The 23,215-nt window shown below is 42.4% G+C and overlaps 1 protein-coding gene across 1 annotated transcript in view; it reads right to left on the reverse strand.

Moving 5' to 3' along the window:
* Positions 1–10,788: 10,788 nt before the first annotated feature.
* DNAI3 (dynein axonemal intermediate chain 3) overlaps positions 10,789–23,215 on the reverse strand; it is a 95,032-nt gene continuing 82,605 nt past the window's right edge. Inside the window, exons 18-22 of the mRNA XM_024767886.1 lie at positions 19,766–19,896; positions 17,898–18,102; positions 16,175–16,266; positions 14,783–14,905; positions 10,789–11,056 (exon numbers count right to left, since the gene is read on the reverse strand). Coding sequence (XP_024623654.1) covers positions 10,913–11,056; positions 14,783–14,905; positions 16,175–16,266; positions 17,898–18,102; positions 19,766–19,896 — 695 coding nt within the window. The 3' untranslated portion in view covers positions 10,789–10,912. The remainder of the gene's footprint in view (positions 11,057–14,782; positions 14,906–16,174; positions 16,267–17,897; positions 18,103–19,765; positions 19,897–23,215) is intronic.

The raw sequence follows: 23,215 nt of genomic DNA on the forward strand, positions 1-23,215 counted from the left end.
ATTTGTCTTCTTTGATTTATTTAATCAGTACTTTGTAATTTTCAGCATAGAGACCTCCACATTAGAGAGCAATTGTAAATGGAAATCATTTAAAAATACATCCTGTCAAACTGCTTTCCACTCCTCTGCTGTGCTGCTTTCTCTAAAACTTCACCAATACTGGGAATTATTAATCTTTCTTTCCTAACCAATGTACAGGCAAAGAAGTACATTTAAAAACAAAATTTTTACATTTAAAACCAAAATTTTAAAAAAATGTACTTCTTTTATTTGTTTTTTGGCCATTTGTATTTCTACATTTATAAATTGCCAATTTTCTACTTAGACATTGTTTTCTTATGAATTTATAAGTTATTTGTGTTTTAGAGGTACTGATCCACTGTCTAGTTTGTGTTGCAAATAATTTGTTTTGTTTTTTTTTTTTTTTTTTTTTTTTTTTTGCGGTACGCGGGCCTCTCACTGTTGTGGCCTCTCCCGTTGCGGAGCACAGGCTCCGGACACGCAGGCTCATAGGCCGTGGCTCACAGGCACAGCCTCTCCGCGGCATGTGGGATCTTCCCGGACCGGGGCACGAACCCGTGTCCCCTGCATCGGCAGGCGGACTCTCAACCACTGTGCCACCAGGGAAGCCCTTTTTTTTTTCTTTAAATAATTTTTCAAATTAAAAGATGCTTATTGAACTAATGCATGCTTGGGTAATTGTTACATAATTACACGGGAGTATACACAACTAAAAACAAAGTCAGCTGCATGCTTACAATTTGTGCACTCTACTGTATGTAACACTTCAGTAAAAGGAGGATAGTAAGTAAAGAAATGCATGTTTCCTGTAGTAATTCCAACAATACAGAGGAATATGCCGTTGAAAGAATATTCGTGTATGCACCTCTTTCCCCTCTTTTTTTTTTTTTTTTTCGCGGTATGCGGGCCTCTCACTGTTGCGGAGCACAGGCTCCGGACGCGCAGGCTCAGCCGCTCTGCGGTATGTGGGATCTTCCCAGACCGGGGCACGAACCCGTGTCCCCAGCATCGGCAGGCAGACTCTCAACCACTGTGCCACCAGGGAAGCCCTCTTTCCCCTCTTTACTTGCTTAAAAGTAATCCTACTCACCAGAGGTTTGCACTACTTATAGTTTGATATTTATTAAGGACATTTATCAAATTTTAAGGTACCTAGCACTTATTTCATTCTGTTTTCTATTGTAGTCATTTGAGTATATAGTTAATAGTCTTACTAGATTATATGTATTAAAAGCAGAGACACTATATACTATGCTTCTTATAACCCTTCCTTGAACAAAGTAGGGATAGAAATAAATAAATATACTATTTTGGAATAATTTCCATAATTACTGACACATTATAGGAAACTAACATTATTGAGGATCTACTATGCTTTGGACACTGTACTAGGAATTTTTTATGTTTTATCTCATTTAATCATCACAAGAGCCATATAAGGCGGTTCTTCCCGTTATCTGTAGCTATGTAACAAACCACACCAAAACTTAACAGCTTAACGTAGTGACAGTGTTTACTTTGCTCAAAAATCTGGTCTCTGGCAGATCTCGGCAAGGATAACTCCTCTCTCTTCTATGCAGCATCAGCTGCGGTAGTTCGTCGGCTCAGGGCTAGGATCATCTGAAGTCTCATACATTCACATGCATGGTGGTTGACGCTGGCCTTTGGGTGAAACTTTACCTGGGGTTGTTGACTAGAACATCTACATGTGCCTTCTCCATGTAGCCTGGACATCCTCACAACATGGTGGCTGGGTTCTGAGAGTGAGTGTCCGTCCAGTGAGAGTGGGCCAGATGGAAGCTATATCCGTGTTGCCCTGTATGACCTGGCCTCAGAAGTCATGCAGTATCATTTTTGCTGCATTCTATTCTTTGAGGCAACCACAAAGCCCCACCCAGTTTCAAGGGGAGGGGAAATAGAGTCTATCTTTTTTTTTTTTTTTTTGTGGTACATGGGCCTCTCACTGCTGTGGCCTCTCCCGTTGTGGAGCACAGGCTACGGCCGCGCAGGCTCAGTGGCCATGGCTCACGGGCCCAGCCGCTCCGCGGCATGTGGGATCTTCCCGGACCGGGGCACGAACCCGTGTCCCCTGCATCGGCAGGCGGACTCTCAACCACTGCGCCACCAGGGAAGCCCCATTTTAGAGCATTTTTGAATTCTTGGTAGCTTTTTATCCGTGGAAGGGGAATAGCATTTTCCAGGAAGCTGAGGTAAGAGAGAGCACAGCACTTGTGGAGAACAGCATGGATTGCAATGTCTGGAGGGGAAGTGAGGGAAGGCAAACCTGTAAGATTGAAAAAGCAAGCAGGCTGTGTCATTAGCAGGCAAAGAACTTAGACCCTATCCCGAAGCCAATGAGGGCCAGCCATTGAAAGGTCTTAAGTGGGCAAGTGATGGGGCTCAGATTTGATTTTTAAATGACCACTTTGGCTTTAGTGTTGAGTACTTAAAACAGGAGATTTGGAGTAATATGTAAATCCCAATTCACCCACTTACTGAATAAGTTGGACTTTGCTTGGAATATAGTGTACTCTTTCAACCCACAGACCCAGGTAATTTCCAATTTAAGACAGTTTTCTTTCTTTTGACATCTTTAGTTATGGCTTTTTAAATTTTCCTAGTGTCTTATTAAATGTGCACAGATTTAAGCCCAGTTCCTGATTTCCAACTAACAGTTATGCACATGTGTTCTAATGAGACTGTCCTCTCATTCATCTGACTTCATCAGGATGGGCTAGGCTATGAAGGGGTAACAAATAAACCCTGATGTCTTGGTGGTTTGATACAATAAAGGTTTATTTCCTGCCTGTGGGAAGTCCGAAACAGGTTGAGAGACTTTTCTCTATTTTATAAATATGGCGTCTGATACACGTAACAGGGGAAGGTACAGTCAGAGGATTTCATGAGATGAGTTAAAGCAAAGCCTGGAAGTGGCTTCTACCATTTCTACCCACATCCTGTTGCTCAGAATTCAGTCATAGCCCCAACCTAACTGCAAAGGAAGCTGGAAAATATAAAGGTGCATGTGGATGTTTGACAAGCACTGGTGGTGTCTGTCACCCGTTTCCCGCCCAGATGACTATGAATCAATTAAAATTAAGATTCTCATAATGAACTGGTGCAGAATCTATTTGTTTCAAACTCTGTCTACAGTGTGTCATTTCTGGGGACTAGACCCCTCTGGATGCACAGCCGCACCACCAGGGCTCCCTAGTTAGAGCCCGGGTGTTTTTCTGGGGTTTGCTCACTCTTGAGGCTGGAGAAGGGCAGACAAAGAAAATTCTGATAGTCTCAAAAAATAAAACCCATGCAACTGAGTGATTGGCGACATGGTTCTCTGGTTGACGTGGATGGGGTTGAGAGGCACATACAAAATGTCTTCTGACCTCTTAAACAGGTAGCTCTCTTTCCTAAGATGATGTCTAATTTCCCCCTAAGTTTCAGACTTTAAGACCCATTTAATTTTTAAGCCAAATCAACTGGCTACTAATACAGATAAATTGATTATATTTGGTGGGGTAAGAGAATGGAACATCTTGGTTAGCTAAATATTAATTAAACACTATCAGGAATTATAATGTAATAAAAATATACTACAGTAAACATAAGTAAACTTGTTTGATGAGTCACAAAATCACCTTACAATTCTGAAATAGTTCACTATCTATTATTATTATTGTACATATTTACGTTTAAAGCAATTAGATTTTACAAGGAACTTTCATATGTTTTATCTAACTATAATCTTCATGATAATTCTGTGCAGTGGGAATTATTATCCTTATTTACTAGATGAAGAAATGGAGGATCAGAAAGATTATTTGCCCAACATTACAAAGGTTGAGAGCGGCTGAGCTTAAACTCTACTTGGCTGTCTCTATACTAATGACCATCAGAAATGATTGTTCGGGCTTCCCTGGTGGCGCAGTGGTTGAGAGTCCGCCTGCTGATGCAGGGGACGGGGGTTCGTGCCCCGGTCCGGGAAGATCCCACATGCCACGGAGCGGCTGGGCCCGTGAGCCATGGCCGCTGAGCCTGCGCGTCCAGAGCCTGTGCTCTGCAACAGGAGAGGCCACAACAGTGAGAGGCCAGCGTACTGCCAAAAAAAAAAAAAAAAAAAAAAAAAAATGAAAAAAAAAAAAAAAAAAAAAATTTGTTGGGGGGGCAAAAAAAAAAAAAAAAAAAAGAAATGATTGTTCAGGGGACTTCGCTGGTGGTCCATTGGTAAAGAATCCGCCTTCCAATGCAGGGGATGCGGGTTTAATCCCTGGTCGGGAAACTAGGTTCCCACATGGGGGTGGAGGGGCGGGCAGCTAAGCCCACACGCCACGACAACTGATCTCTCTCACGCACCTCAGCTAGAGAGCCCGCGTGCCGCAAACTACAGATTCCACGCACTCTGGAGCCTGCGTGTCACAACTAGAGAGAGAAAACCGGCACGCCACAGCTAGGGAGAAGCCCACGCAAAGAGCCCATGCGCCGAAACGGAAGATCCCGCATGCCACAGCTAAGACCCGACGAAGCCAAAAATATAGAATAAATTTTAAAAATATATATTAAAAAAAAAAAGAAATTATTGTTCTGTCCTGCAGACATGACTGTCTGAATCCTACTGATATTTGCATGGACCCTGAAATTGGTCGCTAATAAAAAATACCTAATAATAAGACATTTTTTGTGTGTTTTGTTGTCAGAAGTGTTCATTGCCAAACTAGAACACATTGAAGTTCTAGTTACTGGTTAGGTTTCTGGATAATTGGGATAATGTATTCTGTTTTTTTTTTTTTTTTAATTTGTTATATTTAGATCCATACAATCAAGAAACTTCATTAAAAGTGAAAAATTGGGCTTCCCTGGTGGCGCAGTGGTTAAGAGTCCGCCTGCCGATGCAGGGGACACGGGTTCGTGCCCCGGTCCGGGAAGATCCCACATGCCGCGGAGTGGCTGGGCCTGTGAGCCATGGCCGCTGAGCCTGTGCGTCCGGAGCCTGTGCTCTGCAGCGGGAGAGGCGACAACGGCGAGTCCCACGTACCGAAAAAAAAAAAAAATAGTGAAAAATTATTATCAGTTTCAGTGGTTAATTTAGCTTGTTTATTCAGGCTGAAATAAAGCAGATACCTGCCATATATTAGATTCAATTTAGAGTTGTTTTCTTTTTTTAGAGTGTTTTTTTAAAAAGAGAACTATTCTTCTTAAAAATATGGCTTCTAAAAAGGACTGGAAGATGTATCTTTAGTTGACAGGGAAGAATATGAAATCTATTTCATATCTTCTTTCCTTCTCCTCTTTAATAAAAGTATAAAAACAGTCTAGAATATCACATGTACAGGTGACTTAGAGAAACCTTATTTTCTGTCAAGTTTAGAATGTTGGCATTATTGCAGAGAAACACAACCTATATTATTTACCATACTCGCTGCATATATTTTTAGTGTCATATTTGTGAAAAAGAAAGCATTTGGAAGCAATTACACAATTTTTTTAAACCATCAATTGTCCGGTAGATTTCCATGGCTGGTTTCTTTGATGTTTGGGATTCTACTCTGATGGTGCAAAGTTGTTTTACATGAGCCTGTGACCCTCAAACAGTTCACCAGCCATGGAAGGAGTGAATTTATCACACAGGGTTTAATTTGCCCTTCACTGAGATATTTAATTTCTGTCGCGGGGGGCCGTGCTCAGTTACATAGTATCTGACCTGGCAATGGCAGCCTAGCAACTGGGTGCAGAGAAGCTACCCCAAGCAGGCTCTGGGGTGCAGGGCACAGGGAGATGTTAATTACTTACAGTGGTGGATTAGTGAGGCTGTGGAAGTGTGGCGGGGCCAATGTGTGCTAGAGTCAATGGCCTTTTCCTCCAAAGCGCACACACACAATGTGTTTATCTGAGGGCCTGAAAATACACTGGTTTAATTATGCAACATTTCTTGGTGGGTAAAAAGCAGTTTGTACAGCTGAATGAATTAAATTTAGGCTAAATAAATCAAGTCTTATTAGAATGATTAATTTTCAGAATAGTCATAAGCATTTTAGTTCTACAAAAAAGAAAGCTACCATTCAGATTTTAAATACTATGTCTAACATGTCTCGTGCTAAAATGATCATAGGCTAATATTAAACGAGGTGTGCAGAGCCCCCGCTTAGGTCATATTTGGGAGTGAGAGACATTCTCATTATGGTTAATAATAACAAAAATGGGGACTTCCCTGTGGTCCAGTGGTTAAGACTCTGCACTTCCACTGCAGGGGGCAAGGGATCAATCCCTGGTAGGGGAACTAAGATCCCACATGCTGCGCTGTGCGGCCAAAAAGTAAAATAATAATAACAAAAATGTGAAAATGAGAGATTATTACATAGGACAAAGAGGAAACACTATGGTTTCTCTGGTGTGTGAGTGTGTACACCTGACACCAAGCAAGAAAAAGAGGCACCATTTATTGAGTACCAACTATATGCCAGATGTTTTATATACATTTTTGTTGTAGGAAGTAGGTATGATTATTATCCCCATTTTACAGATAATGTAAACAAGACTTGGGGGACAGAACAGTTCGCTTAGGGTGAAGAAGCTGGGATTAGCACTCAGTTCTGCTAGGATCTCAAGACCCCTTTCTTTTCACTATACTGTACACCAGACCAAAAGACTTAAGCGCAGACAAAGAAGACTGGGTTGACCCACAATGCAGTAGGGAAAACGGCTAGAGCTGTGGGAATTGAAAGGAGACACAACTCTGTTTTCATTCACACCCAATATTCCTACACTTTCAGCCAGAGCTTCCCAGCTTGAGTCTCAACTGTGTTCTCTGCTAGGTTCAGCAGGTCTGACCTTGTCTGCCAAATGGAGGATCCAAGCCAGAGAAAAAGGCATTTTTGGAGGAGCTGAAGAGCCTTGGAGAAACTCATCCCAGGGAAGGAGGAGGCAGCACAGTGAGTGTGCCCAAATTCCAAAGCCTCAGTGAGCATGCTGGGTGGTCTGAGACTCACCCTACCCAGTTCTCTTTCCTCCCCTCTCTCCTTCCATGGGTAACAGACCTGCATTGAGGTCTGAAGGCTCTCCCTGGCATCTCCTGCTCAGTCTCCCAGTAAATCTCTTGCACATCTAGTCCTGCCTTGGTGTTCGCTTCTTGCTGGAACTTAACTAACACAGAGGCACTGACCCAGAACCTTCCTCCATGTCACAGGCCATTAGCATCTCTAGCACATTGGGAAAAGGGAGTCTTGAGTGCCTGGTGGTTGTGGGCTTGTTTTTAAACATATGACTGTACTTTCATTCCTGGGACTACAGGACATACCTGGAGGGGCTTTGCAGAAGGATGAGATACCTGTTAAGCAGGGGGGGCAAGATTCCATGAAACATGGGCTATGGCTATGTGACTCCATTGGGTGCCATAGGCTGGTGAGATGACGAGACCTGGAAAAACTGAGGTTATAAACACACAATAAAAATATCACACTGAACTGATAATAACTGCTATCATAGGCAAGATGAACCCTACGTTTAGTTTCTATGGCAAGAATATTATAATAATATTGTGTTTATAAATTAGATAAAATAGTAGCAAAACATATTTACTGCTTGCTATATGCCAGACCATGCTAAGTTCTTTACTTGATAACCCTAAGGGAGATGCTTATTCAATATCTTCTATGCTAAGAAAACCTTGATTTTGTTTGAGACAACAATGCACCAGCCCCAGGTAACTCCTGTTCTCTGTAGTCCCACCTTCTTTTGCACTAAGAGGTGGCCACATCTCTGTCCAGGAGACCGAAGCAGAAGTCTGCTGGGGTTGGGAGGTGGGGGGCTGGGTTAGGAAACATGCTTCTCCTAGAAGATGACAGGGCAAAACTCCTTACCTTCTTCAGGTCTTTGCTCCAATGTCACCTTCCCAGTATGACCTGCCCTGAACACTCTGTTCAACTATATACTTCAATTAAAAAAATAATAATAATAGGGCTTCCCTGGTGGCGCAGTGGTTGGGAGTCCGCCTGCTGATGCAGGTGACACGGGTTCGTGCCCCGGTCCGGGAAGATCCCACATGCCGCGGAGTGGCTGGGCCCGTGAGCCATGGCCGCTGGGCCTGCGCGTCTGGAGCCTGTGCTCCGCAACGGGAGAGGCCACAGCAGTGAGAGACTCGTGTACCGCAAAAAAAAAAAAAAAAAAATTATAGAGCCTGGTACATAGCAGGTACTCAAAACATTTTTTCTCTTTACCTTTGAGGGAACACGTGAAAATAAAACAGGGAAAATTGCTGGAGAAAGCACAGACCAGCAAGCACAAATGCCCTGGGACAGAAACATGCCTGGCATGTTGGGTACGTAGGAGTCTGGCATGATGGGTGGTGCGATGAGAGGAGGAGAAGGGGAGATGAAACCAGGATGACAGCGGGGAGGCTGACCACATGAGGGCTTGCAGGCCCAGGAAAGCTTTTGGCTTCTACTCTTACTCCAAGTGAGCTGAGAAGCCCAGGAGGAGCTCTGAGCAGAATGACAGCCTCTGGCTTCCATTTAAAACCACCACCTGGCTGCTGTTGAGAGAGACTGAAGGAAGAACCGTCAGGCCACTGTGAAAATCCGAGCTGTCGATGGTGGTGGCTTGGACCACGGTGGTAACAGTAAGGAAGGAGAGACATGCTCAGGTTCTGGGTGTATTTTGAAGATGTAGTCAACAGAATTTGCTCACAGATTGGGCGTGGATTGTGAGAGAAAGAGAGAAATGAAGGATGACAACAAGGTTTTTGCCCAAGCAACTAGAAGCAAGGTGATTGGGAGGATTGCAGGAAGCATGGGTTTTGGAGGGAAATTCAGGCACTCAATTTTGGACGTGTTTAAATATGAGATGCATATTATACACCCAAGGAGAGACATTAAGTACTCATATGAATATACAGTGCTTGATTTTACGGGAAAAGCCCAGGCCAGGGATAGAGGTAGTATATAAAGCTATGAGACTGGATGGATTCACCTAAGCCATGGGTGTGGATTTAAAAAAAAAATAAGGAAAGAAAAAAAAAGTTCAAATACAAGGATGAGCCATGGGACATTCCAGTAATGACAGTGACATGTGCGGGGCACCACCACCTTACATGCAGGTGCTCATTTGCCCTTATAAAATGTTACAAGGTAAACACTCTCAACCTGACTCCATAGACAGGGAATGTTTTACAGCTATGTGTCATCTGTCCAAAGGCACACAGATGGTTAAGAGCTACTACCTACCTGACTTCTGTGTACATAGCCTTTTTTTTTTTTTTTTTAATTTTTACTTATTTGGCTGCGCTGGGTCTTAGTTGTGGCACGCGGGATCTTCTTTGCTGCATGCAGGATCTTCAGTTACGGCATGTGAAGTCTTAGCTGCGGCATGTGGGCTCTAGTTCCCTGACCAGGGATCGAACCCGGGTCCCCTGCACTGGGAGCGTGGAGTCTTAGCCACTGGAACACATTTTACCTCCTCTAGCAACGTATAAACCTTGGCATCATCCTTTGTCTTCCCTTCCCCACCCAATCAGCCTTTCATTTTTTATTTGCACATTAAGCTTCAGGACAGGGTGCCCTAATCTTTTACCTTGAACTATTACAACTGTCTCCTAATAGGATTTCCTGCCTTGAGACTCTCCCACTCTAATCCGTTCCTTATCTTCCTGAGTATAAAGCTGATCGTGGGGCTTCCCTGGTGGCGCAGTGGTTGAGAGTCCGCCTGCCGATGCAGGGGACACGGGTTCGTTCCCTGGTCTGGGAGGATCCCACATGCTGCGGAGCGGCTGGGCCCGTGAGCCGTGGCCGCTGAGCCTGCGCGTCCGGAGCCTGTGCTCCGCAGCGGGAGGGGCCACAGCGGCGAGAGGCCCGCGTACCGCAAAAAAAAAAAAAAAAAAAAAAAAAAAAAGCTGATCGTGTCACCTTCCTGCTTAGCCCTTTCATTAATTCCCCAGTATCTGCAAGCTCTAATCCAGCTTCTTTAGTTTGGTTTCCGGGAGCCTTACCATCTGGCTCCAAGCTGCTTCTCCAGTCTCATCTCCTGCCACTCTCCCCACCACCCACCTCTCACGCTAGTCACTTTCCTGTGACGTTGAATCTGTTACTGAGGTACATCAGGCTCCTTCACAACTCAGTTTCATACGCTCTTTCCTTTTTGTGTCCACACTGGTTAAACCTTCAGTACAATATTGACTAGAAGACACGACAGTGGGCACCATCTCGTTCCACACTTCTGAGGAAAACTTCCAGCTTTTCACCATTAAGTATAACGTTTGTTGTAGGATTGTTTTAGCTACCCTGCATCCGATTAAGGAAGTTTCCTTCTTTTTGTAATTGCAAAGAATTTATTAGCATGAGTGGATGTTGACTTTTAAGGAATGTTTTTCTGCATTTTTTTGGTATCATAAATTCCCTCCTTTAATCAAACATCGATTTATTTTCTATGTGTTATCCATTTCTATGCGTATATTTCTGGATTCCATCAGCTAGTATTTTGTTGAGCACATGGCCTGACGATCTGTGCAGGGGCCCAGTGGGAGCACTTTCTGGTGAGGTGACCAAAAGCAACCTGATAATTAGGAGCAAAGTTTGAGCTCCACTCCTATCTGGGATTAGGGGCTCTGAATGGATGTCAGGTGAGGACTGAGGGTGGATGTCTGAAGCTCTGTATTATTACAGGAAAGTGAAAATTTCATTATCAATAGCTTTTATATTCAGTACAAAGTTTAGTACATATTCAGTCCAAAAACGGAAACAGATCTTACTGTTTAATTCAAAAGTTTTAATAGCAGTGAAATAAAAGCTTGATATGCGTAAGTAAACCTTTTTCACATTTAGTTTTGCTAGTTCACCTTACATAAAAAATGATGAGTAAAGAAAAGCCCCACAAAGCCCTCAAAACACCCCTACAGAAAGCTTTTCTATATCATTTCCATGTTTGACATTGTCTCTTCCACTTTGATCAGACCAAGATTGATGAGGATGTTCTTTTCCAGTTCCAAATAACTCTCGTAGTCCATTTTCAATTTGGCTTCCAATTGTTCTTTTGACTTCTGATACGTTTCCTAGGGGGGGAAAAAGCAAGTCATTCGTATAAAACTCTGGCAGCTAGAGATACCAAAGGCTGGGAAGGGGCTATTTTTGAAAGTCTGGCCTGGCTGCTGTTCTCTGGAAGGGCTGTGAGGGGCAGAGGGCAGGGGGGCATCTCTTGCACAGTCAGGGAGAGAGGCTGCTGGCTCTGAAGGGGAGGGGCAGAGATGAGCGGAGAGGTGTGTGCGGACTCCAGGCGCCTCCTGGTGGTGGGGCTGACCCAGTCTGCTGATGGACTGGATGTGGGCTCTCGGGGGCAGGGGCAATCCAGGCTGGCCTACGAGCTCCTGCCACTGATGCAGGGAGGAGCACATTGAGAGGGGAGAGAATAACAATGAAGGGCATTTATTCAGCTAATTTACCCAACACCACTTGCTGAATAATCTGAGTCATCTGTTTTGTTCTTTGATCTGTCAGTGTTCACCTGAGTACTGCTCTGGTTTAACAATTGGGACATTTTAATTTATTGTAGTATATGCTGGGGCAGTCATTACGATTTTTAAGATTTTGTTTTTTCTCATCTGTGTCTTCTTTCAGAGGAACTTTAGGGTCACTTCATCTTGGTGTATCATCCTGTGTTGCTTTTGTTTTCTCTCCTCTTGTCCTGTCCCAATCCTAATGTCTTCCTGTGCCTTCTGATGCCTTGTCACAAAGCCCTGTCTTTGTGGATTCCATCAAAGGGACCGGAACTATATGTTATTCTAGTTTCTTTAGAGAATAATTTGCAAGAGGTATTTTCCTCTTTTGAATATTTACAATGACTGATGTTCTCTTCCCCTTCCTCTGCCATATTCTTTCCATATGTTTGCTTTTTCCCCCTCTCTTAATATCTCTGCTTTCTCAGATTCCTCATGTCTAATCATTATAACTCCTTCATAGCACGGTGAGGATTAAATGAATTATTAAATATGGCAGGTCCTCAGAATGGTACATGCACCCAGTAAGCACTTGTTAGCTACAATAACCAATTCACAAAAAGAGCACGACTTGATAAGGTGAGAGTAGAAAAGTGTTATTCTTCTAACCTTTGTCCTTTACAACATATGTGACAGATTCCATAGCACTTCCTATCATTTTTAGGTATTAGAAATAGTGTCGTTTTCAGGTATTTGAAGACTCAGGCCAGTCCAATATCCAAGTGAAGGCTGCCCCTTGTGGCCCCCACTGCAATGCCCCCCCTGTGCACCTCCAGGCTCTCTCTGTAGATTGCCTCACCTCACTTAGAAAGTCCTTTGGGACACCTGATTTGAGCCTAGCTACTTTCAAGTTTCCACCTGGCCCCAGGAAAACTTACCACCCTCACTCTGCCATCAGTACAAGTTCATTGCCCCTGGTCCTCTCTCCACCCATCTGTCAGAGCAGTTTAATCCAATCTTTTGCCTGCAGACTTTCCAACCATAGGAGTCAGGTCCCTGTCCCTGAGTTTCCTAAATTCTCCCTGGACATTCTGCTCTGGTCCCTTGGTAACTCCTAGCTCTTGGATTTCTGTGGCTCAGGAAGCCTCCTGCCAGGTGTACTAGGCCAATGGTCCATCCTGGCCAGCAACCTATCTCTAGCAGTGCTTCTCTTGAAGGTCTCCTCCCAGAGTCTGGGTGGTGTTGCAGAAGTGGGAATGGGGAATACACAGTGCTAAAACACCTCTCTCCAAAAAAAAATCCCCTTTTCCAACCTTCTTCCCCATAATTCTTGCCTCCCTTGTGTAGCCTGGAGTGTGGGTCATTGACTAGGGGTTGCAGAATTCTTTTGAATTCTTCCGTCTTCTCTGTCCCATAGAGATGACATAATGAATCATATGGAAACTGCTACTTTTCTCAGTTTCGGGTCTCCAGCCAGTTAGGAAAATTCCCATTTTGTGTGCTGTTAGAGCTATAATTACTATTATTTTTCAATAAGTGAGTGGTATCCAGATTCAATGTTTGCAAAGAGACGGGTATATGATTTCCCTCACATGTGTGGGTTGAAGTGCACAGCCTAATCCCTGCCAGTCGGGGGGCGTTCATGAAAACCAGCCTTGCTGGACGGATGTGTGATCGTCCCCTGCCCTCGGTAATGATATTAATAGTGGACACTTCCTATCTGCCGGTTACTGGCTAAGTGCTGTAAATATTTCAACTCATTTAATCCCCACTGCAATCCTCTGAAGTTGTTAGTTTGTTCCCATTTCCCCTATTATCAGCAGTTGCTTGTAAGGAGATACTTCTGACTTAACATTAGTTATTTTTCCTTGGTGACCCTTTTCATTTTCTAAATGTAGCAGAGGAGCCCTTTTAAATGTATTCACTTATCCACAGTCTAGTTCCAGAGAAAACTTGACAAGTGGTAGCTCTACTTTAAGGAGGGTACTATGTCAAATGGAAATGAAGTTACAAGAAAGTGGAAAAGTTTTGGAAACTCAAAAGCATCATACAATTCCAAGATATGATTATTATAATATTCAAGATTTTTAAAAGTACTTCACATTGTAAATTATTTTTGGATTATCCACAATTCTATGTGGATAATTAGCTGTCACTATGTTATTGAAACACTCGTAGTAATCGATGATTGCTGGTGTAGGAAAGGGTGGCATATTATCTCCCACGGCAGAATTTCACCCAGTGTTTGTGGTTGTGCAAAAGAACAGACCAAGACCAATTTTTTTTTTTTGTAGCAAAAGAAAACAAAGAAAAGTTAATTAATTGGTGTTCTTTTATACCTTGTCACCACTAAACAATGTTTTTAAATGATGCTCCCTCTGTTTTTGTTCCACTAATTCATATATATCAATGGGATAACGTTAATCTATTTGCTAATGCAGTACATTAAAATATTTCCACATGCTTGTGCTTTTAATTGAGACCTAGGGTCTTACATGAGTAATTACACTGGAGGAGGCTATATATTTGGCTATAAGGAAACGACAGGCGGTGATGAAATTGTTGGTGACAAAAGGGCAAGGAAGGGAATGAGCAAGAGATAAGCAGAAATATGGACTGAGATGACCTCAAGTGAGAAAGACAGAAGAGCTGAATTCACAGAATATTTCAAGGCCCCAAATTCCAGGGGTCAAGGGAAGACCAACAGAGTGATGGAATTCACGTCAAACAGAGAGGCTGAGGAAGAGGATGGGGGCTTCAGAGACTTAGGTTCCTTTTTGGTAAATTTTTTTTTTTTTTTGCGGTGTGCGGGCCTCTCACTGTTGTGGCCTCTCCCGTTGCGGAGCACAGGCCCCGAACGCGCAGGCTCAGCGGCCATGGCTCACGGGCCCAGCCGCTCTGCGGCACGTGGGATCTTCCCGGACCGGGGCACGAACCCGAGTCCCCTGCATCAGCAGGCGGACTCTCAACCACTGCGCCACCAGGGAAGCCCTGCACTGTTTTAATGCATTATTCACTAGATGTTAAAATTCTATGAAATGAAAGCATTCGAATTTGAATCTTTGTATCTATAATTGGTATTTAGATACCACTGTATCTAAAGGCCTTTGAAATATAGAAAATTTCAGAAACTTAAATTGGGTAGAATCTCACTAGGTGTGTCCAACTGGTTGTTCTGACTCGTAGTAAGCTAGGAAATCAGAGAAATGCCCCCTGGACTCCCATCAGAACAAGAGAAGAATGTAAAAAGGCATAATTTTTCTATTAAAATTGTGGAATAGCCAAAGAAATATATTCTCAATGACATTAGAGGAAAGCAATTTTTGTTTCTGAAATTTAACTTACAACTTTTTTCTTCGCCATTTCCAGCTCCTTTTCTTTCTTTTCTTCTTCCCGAATTTTTTTGCGCTCTTCTACATATTCCAGATGCTTGACTTCTCTTTCAAAGTAGTGGCTTATACTCGATACCTGTTAGAAACACAGGCCCATGAGAGGGGGACCCACATGGAAGCCCCCATGTTCTTCATGAGGCTCTGAAGAATTTCTGCTGCTTGTAAGTTATTAGCTAGATTACCTGCTGCTTGTAAGTTATTAGCTAGATTACCTGCTTTGAGATAATGCCCACAGGCCCACTATCAGAGGAACTAGCTAATTTGGGGGCTACTGGGCTAAGGTTTAGGGGCCTGCAAATTGAGGGATGGCAGGAAAGGAGTGGGACTGGAAGGAGAGAGCTGCAAAAAAATTGCAATTTTGTAGGAGAAATATTCAGGGATTGCTCCCACCCCTCTTCTTTCCTTCTCACTTTTAAGACGAAGGAAAGTTTCACATCATCAAACAAACTTGGAAAACCCAGATGAGGATGTCAATGGAAACCGTAAAGGGACTGGAAGCACAGCTGAGTTCCTGGTCCCCTGGAGAGTTTAGCGTGCGGACGTTAAGAAATGAAGCAGGGAAGTCAGCAGAGACCTTGGGCAAGGCCACCAAGGGAAGGAAAGTTTTTTGCCTACCACTAACTAGGGTGATGTTGTTGGGACTTGCAACAGATTGCAATCTATATGTTTAATGTTGGTTGTATACATATTTATGTATTTCTACATATTGATCTTCTTTTTATAACCTAATTATTAACACTGCTTGAAACCCTTGGGTGGGGTGCATGGAGTGGCAGAATATTGCCACTTCAGACCTGCTGCCTGCAGCACACCAAGTTGGGGAAGGATGGGTGGAGGCTGGCAATGGAGAGATGCATAAAAATGTCAGCTGGGCCCTCTGGGAAGGATATCACTGAAATAAGGGTCCCACGCTTAGGTTACAACGTGAAAATAACATCTTATGATTATGAATCCCCAAATCAATTCCTCTCTGAATCTGGGCTTCATTTACTTGGCCTTTCTTTTGCTGCATGCTTGTTTTTTTTTTTCCCCTAGCTTTAAACCATTTATCTCATAAAACAGAAATACATCCCCTTTTTAAAAATTTTTATTTTATATTGGAGCATAGTTGATTAACAATGTTGTGTTAGTTTCAGGGGTACAGCAAAGTGATTCAGTTATACATATACTTGTATCTATTTTTTTTCAAATTATTTCCCCATTTAGGTTAACATCCCCTTATTTTTGACTGTATGATTCTTTTGTTCTCTTAAAGAGTAAAAATGCTGTCATTTCTGAACGTACTTCTAAAACATGCCTCAGCAGTATCTGATCACATAAATCCTCAAAGCCAAAAGTTACTAACCTCATTGGTGGAAGGGCGACTTAGTGTCCAAGGAATTTCCAATATATGCAATGTTCCATAATAATCAGCTATGGCTATAAATTGCTGCTTAGCTGAAAGATTAAAAAAATGTGGGAGAAAAACAACTCTGCAATCAGAAAGCCACTTTAGAGGTTAAACATGTGCTGTGTTTTTGTTTTGTGATTTCCCAAAGGACCTGTTGTGGTTACAATGATCTTGGCTGAGACCCTGAGTCTTTGTCAGCCACGCTGCTCACCCCCAATCCTGTTTTCTCAGCCTCTATATAAGGAGTGTGGCTCCTAGCTGAGATTGACCCTCTCTGACTGGATCCACTGGGCAGATTTGAAAAGAAAGCAGGGACAATACATGGAAGATTTTCAAAATAAAAATCATCATGCCAATTTTCACCAAAGACATAGTAAGGGCTAAAGGATGCCGTTATCCAGATGAATTTCAAAGACACAGCCAGAACCAGTTTTCTTATTATAAAAACAAATTGCTTCCTTTGATCATTTAAAATGGATATAAAACACGAATGTGTTTGAAAATTTTAATTTTCTCTCTCATCAACTTTTTTCTTCTCATTTTCAGCAGGTCTGGTTCAAATTGCTAAATCCTAGACTTGTAATCCCTGGAGGTATACAAAAGCAATGTTTTGTAGCAAAGATGGGAAAACACACTTTGGTGACACATACGGCCGAGTAGTATTAGTCAGACTCTGACACTCTTAGAGATTCTGAAGACTGTGTTTCTAAATGTAATGTTTCTTCTGAGAAAGAAATGAATAGAAAGACAATTTTATGCCTGCACATCTTTGGAAACAAAGGGAAAGTTCTTTGAAATGGAGCAAATATACACTGAATTTGGGTAGAAAGTATTACTTGGGTGAGACAGAGAAATTGGGACAAAGGATATAAATTACTTTTCCATCGACACATTCTTAAATTTCTGCTTGCTCTGTTATACATTATTTTTTTCCTCTTAATGAGTTTAAAAGTTGTAGTTTAAAGAGATATATGACCCCGCAGAGTCATTTGATCTCAAGAAGGAAACTGCTTGATATTGTCCAGTGGAGGGCCATAAAGTGACAAAATATTGAAAATTTGTGACATAATGAAAAATTAAAGGTACAGAACTTATTCTATTTGGAAAAGAAGCAGCAAAAAGTAGCAAAGATTTAGGGTTCACCCTGTGATTTAGGGACCCGGAGAGGGTGAGAAGGATGCTTTTTTTTGCGGTACACGGGCCTCTCATTGTTGTGGCCTCTCCCGTTGTGGGGCACAGGCCCCGGACGCGCAGGCTCAACGGCCATGGCTCATGGGCCCAGCCGCTCCGCGACATGTGGGATCTTCCCAGACCGGGGCATGAACCCGTGTCCCCTGCATCAGCAGGCGGACTCTCAACCACTGTGCCACCAGGGAAGCCCAAGAAGGATGCTTTTTATTGTGTGGTTTAAAATCACCCTCTGCTTGACATACTAAAATGTGTCTCAGAAATAACTGTTGATGAAGAAAATAGTGAGAGAAACTCAGGTTGTATCCAGAATTTGAAAAGGGAAAGGAAGGGGAATGATGGGAAGGAAAGAGAAAGGAAGGGAAGAGATGGAATGGGAAGAAAAATCTTGAGAAGAAACATCAGAGGCTTTCCAGTTGAATGTCAAAATGTTCCTAAGCTAGCCCCAAAAGGCAAAATGACTTAGCTCATTCAATCAGAACTAACATACCAGAAAAGGTCCAGGGTTTGATGTATGTGATCATAGTTACACAGATGTTTTGTGACTGGGCTGGTTCGTGGGTTTTCTCCAGAAGGTCCCAGATATCGATGTATCCATCTTCTCGGCCAATGTAAAAGACTCCAGGCCTTGTCAGGGACCAGTGCCCTGAGGTGTACCTTTTTGGTGCACAGGATGACTGAAGGAGGGGTCCAGTCTAAAAATAAATTTAAAAAAAACAACAAATTAAAAGCTTTTGTTGTTATCTGAGAGGTATTCACAATGATTTTTTAAAAGTAAAACTCAGATGGCTATGATTATATAAAAGATCAAACCTTCCAATCGAGCTGTTTATGGTTCTAATAATCCAACTGCTGCTAAATCCCATTGCTCTTTCTATGGAGATTGATGGACACTGGATAAGTAAAGATTATAAGCAAATTCTGCCTATATCTTTATTTTCCTGTCAGGTGCCTGCTCACCATGGAAATAGCTCTGGTGGGCAGGAAAAGGGAATGAAAAGTCAATTCTATCTGTGAGCTGCATCCAATGGCTTATTAATATTATTTGGGAGAGATTCTGGACCACCAAAGCAACATAAGATCATCTTATCTTTTCTCTATTTTGGGGTAATTTGCCTTCTTTGGGAGGTTTTCATAGAGACTGAAGATCAGAATGTGCTCTCTTCCTACCGTCATGCTCCGCCTGGGCTCATTCACCTACTTACATCTGCGGGACTAAACTAAGTCATGGAGCTGCTTTCCACCTTCCCATACATGTAAATAAAACCTTCCTACAGGGAACAAAGAAGGTCACCAATTCACGGACTCCTTAGAGGCAACAGGCCAAACCTGTTCTTGCTCGGCTCCTTCAGTTTTGGTGGATAACCAGGTTCCTGACCCCTGCGTGGTCTTTGGACAATCTTGCCTACATTTCTTTTGTCTTTCTCTTTAACTGCAAAACTAATGTTTGCTTGTTGTTAAAAAAAAAAAAAAAAAAAAAGAGCATACAAAAGTACATTGTTATAAAGTAGAAGTCCTTTTGCGGATGGACACTTAAGGAGTTTTCAACTTTTTTCAATGACAAACTTGTACATATATTCACACACATTACTTTTTTGAGTATTCCTGTAAGTTAGAGTCCCAGAAATAAAAGGAAAAAAAATGTTAGGTCAAAGAATACATATATTACAGCTCTGAAATACATACACACACACACACACACACACACATATATACATACTTTTTTACAGATTTTGATAATTTTCTTAAGTAGCTCATGAGAGGGACATATCCTACTGATTTTCCCATGCCCTTGCTTCACTAGATTTTACCAGTCTTTCTAGCTTTTGGCAGTTTAGCTTCTGTCTGCCTGGACCCAGGCCGTGTCCTAACCAGGACCACTGGATTCTTGGCATTGCCTCACCTTGACCCATGCACGTCTCTGCCTGCCTGGTGACGGATCCCTTAGCTTTCCTAGTCCCACTTTCTGAGCCCAGTGCAAGAGCAGTGACAGACCCATTGCTTCTCCTTCAACTTTGTGCCATAATCAGCATTCCATCTTGTATTTTAAGCAGAGGGAAAAACATAAATCAAGGGAACTGCCCATGATATACACAGTATTTTGAAGAAAAGACTGTTTGGTTTCAGAGAACAAAAGACTTGTAAATGTTTCCTTCCCTCAGGAAAGAAAAGCAAATGGTCCTGTTTTCCAAAGGCTTGCAGTGGTTCTGCTGACAGGCTGGGGCCCAGGCCATCTGTTCCAATTTCTCTAAAAAATGTCCCAAAGGCATTGCTATGTCAGAACAGTCTGTTTTTCCTATTGTTTTTCTCAATAACAAAGGACCACACACCCACTCCTCCATTTTGCAGGCAACTTACCATAATACCTTCTTTCCAGATGGCCACGTTCCAACCCCCAACAGTGAGGATAATGTCCTTGTAAAAAGGTGATCTCTGAACGGTGTGGACACCTCCATCATGGACTGTGTAGAGGCTCAAGGGCTTCTTTGCTGTTGGAGTAGAAAAGGCCATTTCACCTTTTATAACACTGTTTACATTCCTGCAATGAAGAACGGGCAGACTTCCGATGGACAGATAGGTCCCGATTAATGAGGTCCAAGAGTGGAGAACCAGAGGTCAGTTGTGGTGAATGGAACTGTCAAGGACAGCTCCTCCTCTTTTTTAAGGAAAGTCCAGGGAAATTCCCATCAAGGCTACTTTTCAGGCTCAAAGGAACACTTCCTGTTCTTATTCATTCACTCATTTATTAGTCTATCAGTTAGTCAATAGTATATATTGTTAGTCAATAAATAATTGTGGATTGTTTGTATGTACCAGGTACTGTAGATGGATGGGTAAACAATGGTTAATAAACAAACATGATCTGTCCTCTTGGACCTTACAGTCCAGTGGAAAGACAGATACTCAACAAACAAATCCCAAGGTATATAATAAAAAAAAAAATGTGAAAAGTATTATGAAGTAAAAAATATCACAAGAAAGAATAACAAGGGACATTCGTAATTTAGGCTGAATGGTCAGAACAGGCTTCTCTGAAGATGAGTCATTTAGGCTTGAGTTCGTCACAGGAAGATTTTGGTGTGAAGTAGCATTCCAGACAGAAGGAAAAATACACACCAAAGTCCTGAGAAGTGTTTAGTGCATTTATTATTTTGAGGAAGGCAATAGGACTGGAGTCTGATAATCCCAGGGTGAGACATAGGAAACAAATGGGGACCAGGAGAGTCCAGACCTTGCAAATCTTCGCTAGGAAAAACATTTAGATTACATTCTAAGTGTAATGTTTTTTAATGAGCCCTTTAGGCCTAGAAGACTATCTGATTGACATATGAAAGGATTCTCTGGTTGCTGTGGCGAGAATGGATCAGAGGCAGGTAAAAGCAAAGAGGGGACACCATGGGAGGTTGTTGCTGTAGTTCTAGTGAGAGAGGATGGTGACTTGGATGAAGGTGCAATGAAGGAGTGGATAATCAAGAAACATTTGCAAGCTAGAGTTGACAGGAGGGGTGAGAGATGAGTGCTGAGAATGGCAGCCAGGTTTCTGGTAAGAGCAACAGGCTCTCTGTACTTTCCATTTATTGCAACTGGGAAGATTAGAGGACAAGCAGATTTGGATATTAAGATGAAGGCTTCCCCGCTGTCTCTGCCCCAGGCACCAGGGTCCTTCTGCTCCCCTGGTCTGCCTACTCAGCCATGGCTTGGGTTTCCTCTCCCCCGTCCTGGCTTTGGAGCTGGCTGCTCCTTATTCCTTGCTGCCCATACCCACAAGCCCCAGGGATGGCCATAAAAATATGTGCCTGTCCAGGCCAAACCACAATGTGTGGCTATTTTATACTAAAACCACGAATTTACTCTGAAACTTATCATATTAACAGCTATGTGAAGGTTGGAACTTTTTTTCTCAGAACAACAATGTAACATTAAGCAGAAAAAAAGCTACCATAATCTTGTAAAAAGCTGATACAGTGTCAAAGAGATACTTGTCCACCCATATTCATAGCAGCGTTATTTGCAATACCGAAAAGACAGAAGCAACCCAAGTGTCCATCAATGGATGAATGGATAAACAAAATGTGGTATATCCATACAATGGAATCTTATCCATCCTTCAAAAGGAAGGGAATTCTGACATACGCTACAACAGGAATGAAAATTGAGTATATCATTTTAAGGGAAATAAGCCACTTACAAAAAGGCAAATACTGGGACTTCCCCGGCAGTCCAGTGGTTAAGACTCTACCTGCCAATGCAGGAGGCACGGGTTTGATCCCTGGTTGGGGAACTAAGATCCCACATGCCGTGTGGTGTGGCCAAAAACTTAAGAAAAAAGGCAAATACTGTATGACTCCACTTACATGAGGTACTTACAACAGGTACATTCATAGAGATAGAAAGTAGACTGGTGGTGGCCAGGAGCTGAGGGGAAAGAGGAGTGGGGAACTAGTGTTTAACAGGTACAGAGTCTCAGAGTTCTGGAGATTGGTTGCACAACAATGTGAATGTACTTAACTCCCCTGAACTGTACTTAAAAATGGTTAAGATGTTAAATTTCTTGTTTATGTATATCTTTATATCAATGTGAAAACTATTTGAAAAAAGTGAATACAGTAAAAATAAATAAGTTTAAACATAGCTCTTCTAGGTTAAAAAAGACCAATTTTCTTCTAACCAGAGCTCCATCTTGAAGACAGCACAGAAGCCTTATTTCTAAGGGCCCCTTGAAGTGATCTGGAGGATTTCTGGGAAGGCAGGAGACCCCTGGAAGCTAGCAGCTTTCTTCTTGCTGTTGGTTGTGTCCCTCAGATCCTGGTTTTGTGCTTGGTGAGCCGGGCTTTCCTACACCACCTCACTCTGGCGAGCAGGGCTATCCAGGAGTCTAGAAGCCCTCTGCAAAATGTAATGACCACCAGTGATCGGAATATAGATAGCCATCAAGATTTGTACTTTTAACATGTTAGAGGTTCTCAGCCCATATAACTTTTTCTTCCTTTTGTCCTTTGGAAGTCCTTAGAGCCATTCAGCAGTAAATGGAGCTGTCCTTAAGTTATTAAATGAAATTCCAGAGCCCCCAGCCAGGTTATTATAAGAAACTTACAATAAACAAAACAGTAGTTTACCAGAGTCATTATCTAATGAAGGATTTAGTATACTGATATGGTTAAGAGCACAGACCGTCTGGGTTCAAATCCAGTGTTGCTGTGAGGATTAACCCATGGAGAGTATTGAGTGCCTAACACATGACGTGTGCCAATTTGTGAGTTGAGTACATGAGATGATTATGTTAACCGTCATCATCATCAAATACATCAGCCTGTATTTCTTGGCTTGTCACGTAGATCATCTGTTTGATGTGGACTTCTTCATCACACACAGCTCAGTCAGGGTAATCTGTCTTTCAGAAGTTTCTTCTTAGAAAAGGAAATTCTCCTTTCTGCCTTGTTGTATATTTGAGATAAGAACATGGGGCTCCCAGCAGATCAAGAGAAAATGGCCCCCAGTATTTGCCTCATCTTTACCCAGGAAACATCCGTGGTGTTTATGAAAGACATCAGGCTGGTAGCTTCCAAGGAAAACACTGCCAGTTCACAGAATGTTAAGTAGGGCATGCAATTTACAGTTCAGCATGTCTACACATTGACTTTCCCTGAACTTCAACCATTATCCAATGGAAGTAACAGTGTCATTTGGCTTTCCATGTTACAAAATACTTGACTGGTAATTTTAAAGTATTAAGATGACTTAAAAATAGCCTTTAGGTAGGTGGTTAGAGCTATTTCTCGGTTTTTTGGAATGAATTACATGTCAAGA

The sequence above is a fragment of the Neophocaena asiaeorientalis genome, unplaced genomic scaffold (assembly GCF_003031525.2).
Source record: "Neophocaena asiaeorientalis asiaeorientalis breed wild unplaced genomic scaffold, Neophocaena_asiaeorientalis_V1.1 scaffold546, whole genome shotgun sequence".
Classification (NCBI taxonomy): domain Eukaryota; kingdom Metazoa; phylum Chordata; class Mammalia; order Artiodactyla; family Phocoenidae; genus Neophocaena; species Neophocaena asiaeorientalis.